At 54.8% G+C, this 12,473-nt stretch overlaps 1 protein-coding gene across 1 annotated transcript in view; it reads left to right on the plus strand.

Moving 5' to 3' along the window:
* Window positions 1–12,473, plus strand: part of ADAM12 (ADAM metallopeptidase domain 12) — a 319,392-nt gene that overhangs the window by 193,326 nt on the left and 113,593 nt on the right. Inside the window, exon 4 of the mRNA XM_062215166.1 lies at window positions 7,481–7,559. Within this exon, the coding sequence (XP_062071150.1) occupies window positions 7,481–7,559 (79 nt within the window). The remainder of the gene's footprint in view (window positions 1–7,480; window positions 7,560–12,473) is intronic.

Here is a 12,473-nt window from a genome sequence, read left to right on the forward strand (position 1 = left end):
GACTCCCACTGCACTCACGGCTTCGGGCTGTGCAGGAGACGCGGGCTAACACTAGCGGCGACTCGAGCATCTGGCGGGTCACTCTAAGCTTTAGAGCTGTGATCCCCACAGGGAAAGGCGTTTGCACTTGCTGGTTCCAGTTCACCTGGCTGAACTGCCTGTAATGCAGTAGACTAAGACATGCCCTCTGAAGGTGGATTTGTAGGTATTTTATAATCTCTCTTTCATTTGGAAGGCAGAGTGAGTGAGGGCAGGAGAAAGAGAGAGGGATCTTCCAACTACTGGTCCACTCCCCCAAATGGCCACAATGGCCAGGACTGAGCCAGACCAAAGCCAGGAGCCTGGACCTTCATCCTGTCTCCCACATGGTTGGCAGGGGCCCAAGTGCTTGAGCCATCTTCCATTGCTTTCCCAGGAAAATTAGCAGAGAGCTGGATGGGAAGTGGGGCAGCCGGGACTCGAACCAGCGCTCAGATGTGGGATGCTGACACCCCAAGTGGCAGCTTAACTGCTGAGCCACAATGCCCGCCCCTAAATGTATACATATGCATGTATGCATTCCACCATATGAACCAAAGACCAGAAATACTCTAGATGGAGGAATTTTAAGGATCAAAGTATCTTTATCTGCCAATATTTATTTAATTTTTGGTGATGGTGGTGGCTCTTACTTTTTATTTATGTTTAGTATTTATTTATTTACTTGCTCAAAAGACAGAGTGGCCCCAGGGAGCTGGAGGAGATCTTCCATCCACTGGTTCATCCCCCAACCACCTGCAACAGCCAGGGCTAGACCAGGCCAAAACCGGGAGCCGGTAACTCCAGCCAGGTCTCCCATGTTGGTGGCAGGAACCCAGGCACTCGGGTCACCTTCTGCTGACTCCCAGGTGCATCTACAGGAAGCTGGATTGGAAGCAGAGGAACCAAGATGTGAATCACACATTCCAGTGTGAGATGTGGGCCGCCCACCCCTGCGGTGGCTTAGCACACGCGGCCGCAACACCTGCCCTGGTTGTATTTTTTAAAGCAGGAATAAACTTCCGATGCGAAACAGCAGCAGACCCAAAGTGGCTCTGTGACCTGTGACTGCCTTTGATTGATTCATTCCATGTGTATTTGTCGGCTTCCGTCACTGTCACAGATGCCTACTTGTGAAGGAAAGAGGCAGCCGTGGCTCCTGGAGGGTCACAGCCTGAGATCAGGGGACCCTGTTGGCTTGGCGTCCACTGAGGCTGGAGGGCGGCAACAGCAGAGCACGTGCAGAGCCAGGGTCACATGGAGAAGCAGCGAGCACTTGGCCCTGGGACCAGCACAGGCCTTTCTAGCGACCTTCTCACGAGAACTCCCTTCCGAGGGCGCCCTGAGACCGCAGACCTCCTGCTGGGCCACCTCCTGGACACCACCATTGGGCCAAGCCCCCAGCTTCCAGGACCAGCCACGCCAGGACTGTGAACTTTAACCATCCACCTCCTGTTCACATGGCAAGCACCTGCTCCATCCCAGGCACTGGGATCCCAGCTACAGAGGGGACCTGAGCGACCCTGGCCTGGTGGGAGACTCAGAACTCACACAAGTCAGGGTAAAGAAGAAATGGACGGTGTTCAAGGTTCGTGGCAGGATCCCGAGGGGAAGATGGACAAGGAGAACCAGACTTAACGACGGGCAGGCAGGGGTGGTTGCCCCAGCCGAGGGATGAGGGTTAGTAAGGAGTTGGCCAGGCAAAGAGAAAGGAGTGGCTCAGAGCAGGACACCAAGGGTGGAGGCCTTAGGGAACCCTAGGGAAGCCTCAGCTTCATGGGCTGAGCTGGGCCGGGGGACATAGCAGGTGCCGGTTCACGCTACAGCAGGGTGATGGAGCAAGTGTCAGTCCACGCTGGTTCTGTAGGAAGCACGAGAGGGCTTTCAGTGGACATGGGACAGGATCCGAGTTCTGTTTTGAAAACCTCGCCGTGGCTGTTGAAAGACCCACAAACCCAAATGATGCAAGACAGAGCACGGGCATTGGCTTAGGTGATTGCAAAGCTCGGGTGTGGGAGAATGGACGCCGCAGACTTACCAGCAAGGACAATTGCTTGCAGGATGCGGGCCAGGCACGCACTGTGGGTCCCAGCGTGAGCTCAGATGCTCTGCCCAAGGTCCCAGAGCTGAAAATGGCCGAGCCAGATTCTCCCTCACCTGCTGCTGCCCTGCTGCCCTGCTGAGGAGGATTTGGAAGGTAGATTTGTCTCCCCGTCCGTGGTTTTATTACTTGGAAATACATGGACGGCAGCGTGCCTTTGGGAGCCAGGACCTGGCTTCCCACGTGGACAGGAAAGACTCCGCCCAGCTCCGGTGGCATTTCAAGCCCTCACTTTAACCCCTTAGTAACCAGACGCAGTGTTCCGGTCAGGTTGGAACTAAGAATTTAAGAATCAACTAAGAATTTTTGTTGCACAGGAGCAGAAGGCCGATTCTTCATCCACAAGGGTCTGAGGCCGCGGGCTGGATGTGAGACTGCTGGTGTCTAACAGCCTCGGGCCTCTGCCACTTAGGGGTGCGACCTCGAGCAAATTCCCTAAGCCTCCGTGCTTGCCTTTGTAAAACCGCCTTATACCAACCCCTTGGTGTTCCTCTTTTTGTTTTAAAGATTTATTTATTATTTGAAAGACAGAGTTAAACACATAGAAAGAGAGGGAGAGACAGACAGAAAGAGATCTTTCATCCACTGGTTTGCTCCCCAAATGACTGTGACAGCCAGAGCCGGGCCAAGCCGTAGCCAGGAGCCTGGAGCTCCATCCAGGTCTCCCATGTGGGTGCAGAAGCCCAAGCACTTGGGCCATCTTCTGCTGCCTCCCCAGGTGCAGGGAACTAGATAGGAAGCAGAGCCTCGAAGGCTTGAAGCAGCACTCACATGGGATACTGGTGTTGCAGGCAGCAGCTTAGCCTGACGTGCCCCAAGGCCAGGCCCAGCACTCAGCGTTCTCGGGGTGGTTTAAAGAACCACCCATGGCCACATGTCCATGTCCAATCACCCGTGGGTCTCAGGGACTGCTCAGTTGGAAATGGCAGCCGCAGCCCAGGGCAAGGTGACCCAGAAGAACTTGAACTGCAGGCTGGCTTTGTTTCTGGTGCCAGGTCTGGGATTCCCAGATAAGATTAGCACCGGTGAGGGAGTACACAGGGGCTTGCTTCTTCCCGCACCTGTGTGTGGAACAGCATCACCTTTACCACTCCGACGACACAGAAAACAGCCACACGTGGGCAACTGTCCTCCAGGCCAGAGCCTCACAGAGCCATCACTGTACCTTTCACCTCGTTGTCCTTTCGCCGTTGACCCCTGGCAACAAATGGGAAATGCAGCCACCCAACCCAAACAGCAAGATGAGTTTGAGCCCGGAAGTCAAACTGCCTACCCAGTGCTTGCTGTGTGACCCTGCACAAGTTGGCTAACTTCTCTGTGCACCTGGCTTCTCATCTCAAACACCTCCCTGACAAAGTGGTTGTAAAAGTTGAATTTAAGGATGCGCGAATGAGCTCGAATGCTGGCTACTGATGCTGTTGTCCTGACCCTGTGCTGTGGTCCCCTCTCTGAGACGTGGCTGTGGTGGCTGAGGTTTTCAACTTCTGTATCCACAGTCTTACTCTTTCCTTAAACTAGTATTGCTGAAACTTGGGTGGCTATTGCACTGGAAAGACACCCAGATCCCCTTCAGCACAGCCTAAAACAGCGTCTCAGTCCATGGTCAAGACTTCCGAGCTACCCGGGTTCCTGACATTAGGGATTAGGCAACCCAAAGCTCCAAGAACCTTGCGAGTGATGGCCCTGGGTGCTGCCGGGGCAGGAGCGCATCCCTGGCCTCCTGTGTTGATGGTTCTGCCGCAGAGGGCGGTGGACAGATCAGTACTGCTATGCGTAGAGAGACCTCCCAAGTCTGCAGCCCTCAGAGGTGGCACATGGGGCCCACAAAAAGCTCGTGAGAAATGGCTCTTAGGAAAATACTCTACATGGATTTCAAAAATGGGGGTGGGGCACCACTAGAAGTGTCTTTTTTAATTTCCTGTTTCCCACAAGCTTTCTGAGGGCCCTCATGTGCGCCCTGGGCACTTGGTGAAGCGGTGGGGGCATTGGAACAACCCCAAAGGACAAACAGCGCACAGCATCTCACGGTCTGAGCCTCCTGATTTGACTGGGGCTCCGTGTGCTGGGAATTTCTACTGGGAGCAGGAGCCCAAGGAATTATTTTACAGGAAACCTGCTTGTTCCCTACAACTTCCAAAATGCTGTATCAACAGTTTTCTTTATTATACTTTGTGAAACCAAATGAAAAAGAGCTGGGCACAGGGAACATCCCTCTCTCTTTTTTTCTTAATCCATTCCATGGGAAAACAAAAGTTGTTTTGATCATGCTAAGTATTTTAGTGAAGAGAGAATAACAAAAGAGGATGGAATGTAAATGCGCCATTGTTCTTACAGATGCACAGTTCCAAAGAGCGAGGATCCCGAAATGCTGAAATTCTAACCAAAAATAATTTGGATTATGTGACTAAGTTGAAATGAGTGTGAAGCAAAACAGCACGAGCCCTGTTTTCAAATGTTTGTCCCAGCATCCTGGGGAAAAGAACATTCCAGAAAACATGGCATCTGGCTCTGCTGGTGCCTGTGTTTGGGTCTTCAGAGCCCCTGCGGGCATTTCTTCCTGGGAAGGTAGTGTAGGCCAGTGGGTAGGAAGGGGTGGCCCTCGGAGTCTGGTCGAATCGAGTTCTTGACTCCTCTGGGCATTTTCGTTCTCAGCCTGGCAGCTGCCACCCGTGGCCATCTGCAGGGTCTCTGTCTGTCGGGGTGCTGTGAGAAAGTGCAAGGGGCAGAGGGCAGGGGGGTGACGGCGGTGAGGCCTTGCTTCCCCCACCCCAAATCAAGAACCCAGAGTGTGGGCCACTGACCAGACTGTGCCAGCCTTCTCCAGGAGAGCACGGAGTGCAACTGTTCGCAACCACCAAGCAGAGCTGCTGGAGGTCCCATCTCGCCGGCTCACCGTCTCTGCGTCCACCTCCTGGCACTGGATGTAGGGAGAGCATCCTACCGTCTGGTGCCCGCGAAATAGCCAGAGGACCCGACGGCAGCTCCGCCTCCACGGCTCAGCCCAGCTCGCGTGTGGCGGGGCGTTCAGGGGTCGCGGGTCCTGCCTGTGCGTCCTGCTTGTCCTCCTGCTGTTTGCATGCACCTGAGCTCTGGCTGAGGAGTGGTTCAGTTTCAGGGGGAGACAGTGCCCAGGGAAGCCTGGTCCCAACGCTGAATTCTGATGGCGCTTGTGTGCGGTGCGATGTGAAAACTCTGGGACTTGATCGCGCGTGGGAAGGATCGGTAGCTGTGTTTGCACAGTTTTTGATGTTGTGATTAGTGCAGTAATCACTTGTGGTAAAGTCTGTCTTCGGCAGAAAGCAGGACAGATGCTTTGAATATCAGAAGGATCTCTGGGAGGGAGAACTTGAGGGGGCCCGCGTGTCTTCCTGTGCCCGTTGACAGGCAAGGCTGCCTTGTAAGTCTTCCGTACGAGTGCGTTACACGGAGTGATTCAACCCCCAAGCTCTATGTATGGCCTCAAAGAAACCATGGAGAAACCTTGGCAGGGCCGTCGACTTCACGCTCTCAGTAAACGACACCGATCTCCTAACTCTTCCTTCCTGCTTCCCTAAGTTTAACTCAGCCACGTGGCAGCTGAGACACCAGTGCCAAAGCCGCCCTTCCGCTGGGACATTGCCACGGACAGCGGGCCCAGGGCAGGTCACTGGCCTCCCTGCATCTCCCTAACGTTGAGATAAACATCATCACCAACTCCCAGGGCGAGATGCTGCAAGGATTAACTGGGGCACAGAGGGCCTGCCATGGGGCCTGCCCAGGTTCCTGCCCAGCCAACAGGGAGCCATGTGGAAAGGAGGAAGGAATGGTGGGCTCTCTGATGGGTGGGGCAGTCTCCACCCTGGAGGGGAAACAGAGGCAGAAGCAAAAGAGGGCACTCAAGGTGTCCTGGTACGGGGCTGGGGACCGGGGTGGCTCAGGCCCTTGGGGAAGCCACTCTGGAAAACCCAGAGCAGAGGGTCGGAGGAGGTCAGCCGTGCCAAGGGCGCCCGGAGAAGCTTCTTATACGGGGCCCAGCCAGCATGAAGGCCCTAAGTGGGAGAAGGTCTGGTATGTTCTGGATCCAGCCAGCAGCCAGCAGTGGCAAGGAGAGTGTGAGCCAGCAGGAGCCTGGACCTGCGCCGTGGGAGCACAGCAGGACGGGGAGGGAGTGCCTAGGGACCTTGAAGGCCTGGTTGCACCCACGTGCAGCAGGAAGGCGCCAAAGGGTCCTCAGCAGAGCCTGGGGCAGGGGAGGGAGCAGGTGCACAGCGCCCCTGCAGGCTGGGCTCTGCCACTGAGGTGTGGCTTCCGGTGACACCTGTGCCTGGAGCCAGCACTGTGGAAGCACCACTTGTGGAAGAGAAAACTGAAGGGCTTGGGCGCGCAGGTCCCCAGCTCTCCCCCTGCTCTGTTCACCCGATCACAGGAGGGGTTTCCTGGGCTACTACTACTACCTACTCTGTGCTGAGATGAGCTGCTGGAGACCAGGCCTCACTCTCAGGGGAGTGCAGGCTCGGGGGTGAGAGAGGAAGCATAGCCCAGCGTGTGGTGGCCGGTGCAGGTCAGGGGCAGAGTCGGCCTGGGGAAAGGAGGCGGCAGGTGGCGCACAGCGGAAGGCGCAGGCTTTGCTGAGGGAGCCAAGGCCCGCAGGCCCCAGCAGATGGAGCGGGAGTCGGCAGCAGGGCTGGCTGGAAGGAGTGAACCAGGGCATGTTGCACAGGAGATTACAAAACGTTCTAAAGGCTGAATAAAGTTTGCCATCTCCCGTGAAGCCCTGGGGGGTTACAAAGAGGTTTATCCTTCCCGCGTATCTTGGAAATGCAATATGTCAATGCGTCCAGTACTGTCTGTCTGCACCTGGGATGTCCGTCACTGTTTGTAGCATCTCGCTGCTGTCCCCTGTCTTCTGTGACGCTTCCACGCTGACAACGGTTCCCTCACCTTGGCGGGAGGGGACCAGCAGGGCCAGCCCTCTCCAGCAAGCTGCCGTACCCTCTTTGGCTCTAGCCATGCAAGCCAATGGTCTCCCCAACTTGGAAATCTGCCTGCCCGAGCCACAGGATGTGTGTGTGTGCGTGCTCACGTGCACGTGTATGGCCTGTGCCCGTGTGTGCGCTCAGGTGGGCGGGGTATAGGGATTAGCAGAGAGAGATGGGTGCACGACGGGTCCCGTGGGGGTTAAGCTTCAAAACACACACCTGCCTGGGTCTCCTCCCCTGTCCCTGAGTGACCTGAACAGGTCGAAGACCCTCCTGGGAGCTGCACCGGATGACCTGGGACTGGGGAGGAGGCCACAGCTTGCTGCCTTGGCCCAGATGCTCCCAGGCACCACATGGGGTGGTCCTGTGCCCCCCTTCTTACACTGCTCTTATTTTTCCACAGAGGTCTCATTGCCAGCAACTTCATGGAAACCCATTACCTACAAGACGGTACCGACGTCTCGCTCGCTAGAAACTACACGGTAATTCCTGCGTGTCCGGGTCCCTGGAGAACCACGTATCGGGTCTCTGCCCGCATCTGTAGCTGCTTCACTCTGAGCAAAGTCACACACCCAGAGCTCGCACTTAAGCCCCAAGAAGTGCTGCCTGTACCTTGGCAATTGGGTGTCCTGTTGTCTGTCAGTCCAGGAAACCAGCCTTGACCAGACACATGCTGGGACAGCCCGTGGAGCGTGGAGATGTGGCCTTCCTGCATGGCTGACCCTGAGCCCACCTTCCGGGACAACAGTCGGGGGGGCGGGGGCGCCCATTGGGCAAATCCTTTGAAGGGAAACAAACCAGAGTCAAAGAAGACTTGGAGCGCAGTCGTCCTGGGCTGAGCTTTGCTCTGTTACGTGTCCAAGTTCTTAACAAAATGGGAGCAAGTCTCCCTGCTGAACCTATGATAAACATGACAGGAAAGATACAGATAAGGATTCAAAACCCCGGGTGTGCGGAAATGTGACATTGATCACCTGTGATCACTTGTCTGGGTTTGGGCTCTGAGATGTAACTTGGACAAAATGCTCTTTGTATCTGTCCCTTTAAGACGCGTTTGCTGTACACTGTGGGTAATGGGCCCAACGTGTGAACGTGAGGCTGCCAAGAGAGTAGGACAGGGCTGCAGCGCTCCGAGGATGAGGAGGGGTCTTCCTCGTAGAGAGGGTGGGGCTTCACATTCAAGGGCGAGCGTGGAAGCCGGCACCCACTCATCACGGAAGCGCCCTCCCGCGTCCTTGTCTGTGGCGATTTCTCCCTCACAGCAGGCCAACACGTCTCTTGGTCACACGTGTGGCGTTGGCACTTACACGGGGCAGGCGCCCAGTGGGGTGGGCTGCAGGAGCCCTCCCAGCTGGAAGAAAACACGGTGGAATCCTGGATGAAACGCAAGCCTCCAGGAATGTGTGTTGATGAAAGAACCAGAGAACCACCCGAAGGCAGAATCGTAGAGATGTGGTCCATGGTGTTAGCAGCCGGGCTGGGGCCAGGGGACCCGGAGAGGGGGCCTGGTGCTGGTGTAGGGGGCACGAGAAGTGGGCACCGGCCACTGAAAAGCTCACTGCCTCTGTGGAAGGGACGAGGAGAAGCAGTCCAGAGAAGGCGTAGGAAGAGGGGTGTGTGCCCAGCGCCCTGGACTGAAAACAGATCACAGAACAATGCCAGCGATGGGGCCTCCAGCCGGCCTCCCCTGCGCACAGCGAGTGGGCTGGGCTCCACTCCAGCATCCAAATGAAGTTCTCCATTAAGACGTTGACCTCGATACCGGTCCCCAATGAATGACCCTGCCCAGCCGTGGGCTCAGGCTGAATGAAAGCCAACACAAAATCGTTCCATGGGGAAATTTCTACTGCTCAGATTAAACGGAATGCTCATTCCAGAAAGAAAGAAAATACTGAAGATGAGCACCATGATCAAAATTACAACCCACGTAATGAGAAAAGCCGCGAGCGAGCGTTGCCAGATGAGAGAGCCCAGAGCTAGGACCTCCAGGAACACGGTAACAGAAAAATCAGAAAAAAACGTGGACGAAGTCTGATGGAAACAGCGGCATGAGAACACAGTGGAGAGCAGGCAGGAAGCAGTGTTCAAACTGAATTGAAGAGAGACGCGCGTCTTGAAGGAACATCACAGAGCGGGAAGAGTAAGAGTGAACTCCTCCCAGGGCGGCTTTAGGGAATTCAGGACCCTGAGGGGCAACCTCGGAGACCTGCACAAACTCCTGACCCTGGAGCAGAGCACCCCTTCTCCCTAGCAACCACAATGAGAACGGGAGAGCCGAGGGGAAGTGGCTGTCCTCCCAACTGGTGTGCTCACATTGTTTTAGCCAAACTAGGGTGAGATGGACGTTCTGCTACCCAGAGTCCACCCAAGAACAGCTAGCCAAGGGTCCCTGAAGGAAACAGAGGCCAGAGGCGGGGGCGAGCCCAGTCCCAGGGGAGTAACTCTGCATGGTCTGTGCAGAGCAGTAATCAGAGTGGTTTAGAACAATTTAAGGATTTGTATTGGACTAGAGAATAATAGCCCTGCTGATTGATTTTAGATGTTGATAAGTAGAAACATAGAATGTAAAATTCCAAATCATTGAGGATGAGTAAAAATAGCACATCAACCCAGTAGAGTTCAGGAGATAGGAAAAATAAATAAGCTAGGGAAATATAAAATACAAAATAGATAAAGTCAGCGTATTTTTCGCGTGTATATAAATAGACTGAATCTGTTAAAACAGAGTATCTATTTAGGATTTAAAATAAAATCCCAACTGAATCCCAAAATACAAAATGCTTATGAAAAGAAAGTAATGGAAGAAGATATTCTAGATACATCTTACCCCAAGGAAGGCTGCTGTCGCATTTGCATCAGAAAAGCTGGGGCTTGCAGGAGAGAGCCACCAGCAGAGGTGAAGGGGCCACTTTCTGAGGGCATCCAGGTCATCATCCACTGCTTTCCCAGGCCATAGCCGAGAGCTGGATCGGAAGTGGAGCAGCTGGGACTCGAACCAGCAACCATCTGGGACACAGGCTTTGCCTGCTATGCCACAGTACCAGCTCCTGAAAGAACAATTTTTAAAGCAGCAGCAGCAGCAGCAGCAGCAGGGGAGGAGCTACCATTCTCAAAATGCTTTTCCAGACTCTTTCCAATTATGAACATGGTTGAAAAAATCCTAAATAAATAGTTAGAAACCCTGCCTAGCACCAGAATTTTACACACATCTCTGATCAGATTACACTCTGCGGAATGCAAGGATGGCTCAGTGTTAGAACAGCTAACACTGAGGGTCAGGACAGCCGTGTCAGCAGACGGCTGACATGTCCTCTGTCAGAGGCACAGCCCTCATGGGTGGGGAATGTTCCACGGGTCCCCTCCCAGCGCCCCCAGCACCCGGCATCCTGCCTCAGGAGGCTTTGCCAACACTGATGTCTCGGACAGGGCACTGTCTTGGGAGATGCCATCCAGATCCATTCATTGCCTCGGCAGACATTTGGTGAGCAGCTTCAGGGTGCCCACTGTCAGGGCAGGATGTGAGGTTCAACAAAATCTATTCCTATGCATAGAAATTCTGCTTGGGGGCAGGGCATTTGCAAACCATAAACTAATGATATGTTCATGCAGTTGCTATAAGAAGAGCTATGTGTAAAGGCCAGTGAGCTTTGACCCTTTGGAGGTCATTTCACTAGGAAGTGGTACTGCATCAAGTTCTTTAACAATGGATAAAGATGGCTCAGGAGTGGCATGAAACCCGAAGCAGATTTGATTTTATGTTACTGAACACTGGGAGCCAGAGAAGGCTTTTATGCAGCGGAACACCGTGGTCAGTTCTGCACTTTAGAAAGAAGCTGACCGGGTGTGGTGCAGCAGGTTGAGCCTCCACTTGCAACACCAGCGTCCCATATGGAGCACGGGTTTGAGTCCCGGCTACCCTGCTTCCAAACCAGATTCCTGCCGACGCACCTGGGAGGCAGCAGCAGATGAGCCAAGTCCCTGCCATGCGTGCGGGAGTTCCTGGCTCCAGGCTTCCGGCTGGCCCAAATGTGGCTCTAGTAGGCTTTTGGGGAGTGAACCAGCAGGTGGAAGATGGATCTCTCTCTCTTCCTCTCCTTCTCCCTCCCTCCCTCCCCCTTCCTCATCTCCTCCCTCCCTCTCTGTCACTCTGCCTTCCAAAATAGCAGATCTTTTTTTAAAAATTATATAATAAGAGAAAGAGAGAGTGATGACAGAATGAAACGTGGTAGAAACAGCAGCAGGCAGAGACCAGAGGATGCGTCAGGGGAAGCCTTTGCCTGCAGGAGCAGGTTGTCATGAACAGCATTGTCTGGAAAGAGGAGGGGGCAGAAGACACAGGAGCTGGTGGTGGACGGGGCAGGGGTCAGCGGGACTGTGTCTCCCACGAGACGGACACTTCACTCTTGCTGGCACCATGAAGAGCAGTGGGCGGCGGGAAGGCAGGAGACGCAGGGGATTCTGGTTTGCTGAGTTCGTGGCGGGGCAGACAGGCCACGGGATTCAGAGGGCCATTGGTGACACACGAATCTGGACGACAGGAGAAAAACAGAGGCCGAAAACGACCTGAGGCTGCCCCTCACACACACACGGCAGTTAACGCGCGGTCTCACGCTTGGCTTTCGTACCCCAAACCACTTGCCCTTAAGCTCGCATTTCAAAGGATTTTCTGGATGTAGCACCAAGGCTGTCTCTATGGTATAAATCAGTACTCCAAGAGGAAACGGAACAGAGACCCCGTGGTGCTGTGACCGTACGCCAGCACACTCCAAAAGCTCGTTGTCCGTGATGATGGTGGACACGCACATGGTCTGAAACCGACCAGACCTGCCCCCAGCGATTTCTGTTCCAGCCTCCCTTCCTCGTTAGCTTTTTCTTAGCCATCGCTTCCCCTTTGCCTCATTGGGAAGTGAAAATGTGATAAGAGTGGAGAAGAAGAAACTCAGGACCGGGTAAGCGAGGGCCTAGGTAGACGGCTGCCAGGTCTGTCCTGGACTCGACCGTAGAAGCTGGAGGCTGCGACCCAGCTTAGGAAGTAGCTGGCATCCCTGGGAGTCCGGGCATCCCTGGGAGTCGCCTGGGATGGAAGGGTCCGGGCGTTCCTAGGCATGAGAAATTAGCCGGCAGTATTCTGTTTTCCCTGATGGACGCTGAGGGGTGGGGGTTGGGGTGGTCATTCCTTCTTGTTTTCCCGTGGAGTGCCATCCTGGAAGGGTGAATGCCGGCTCTGCTGCTCCCCAGGGAGCCGAGAGCTCCTGGGGGCCAGGCCTGAGGGCCTCCACCCCTGAGGGTGGAGCCCTTGCTTGGAAGGGGATGGGGCTGCTCCTGCTGTCTTTGCCAGTGGCGGATGGAACCTGCCTACCCCCTCCCACCCCGGCACCCATCAGCCCCACCCTCCC

This window comes from Lepus europaeus, chromosome 17 (genome assembly GCF_033115175.1).
Source record: "Lepus europaeus isolate LE1 chromosome 17, mLepTim1.pri, whole genome shotgun sequence".
Taxonomy (NCBI): Eukaryota; Metazoa; Chordata; class Mammalia; order Lagomorpha; family Leporidae; genus Lepus; species Lepus europaeus.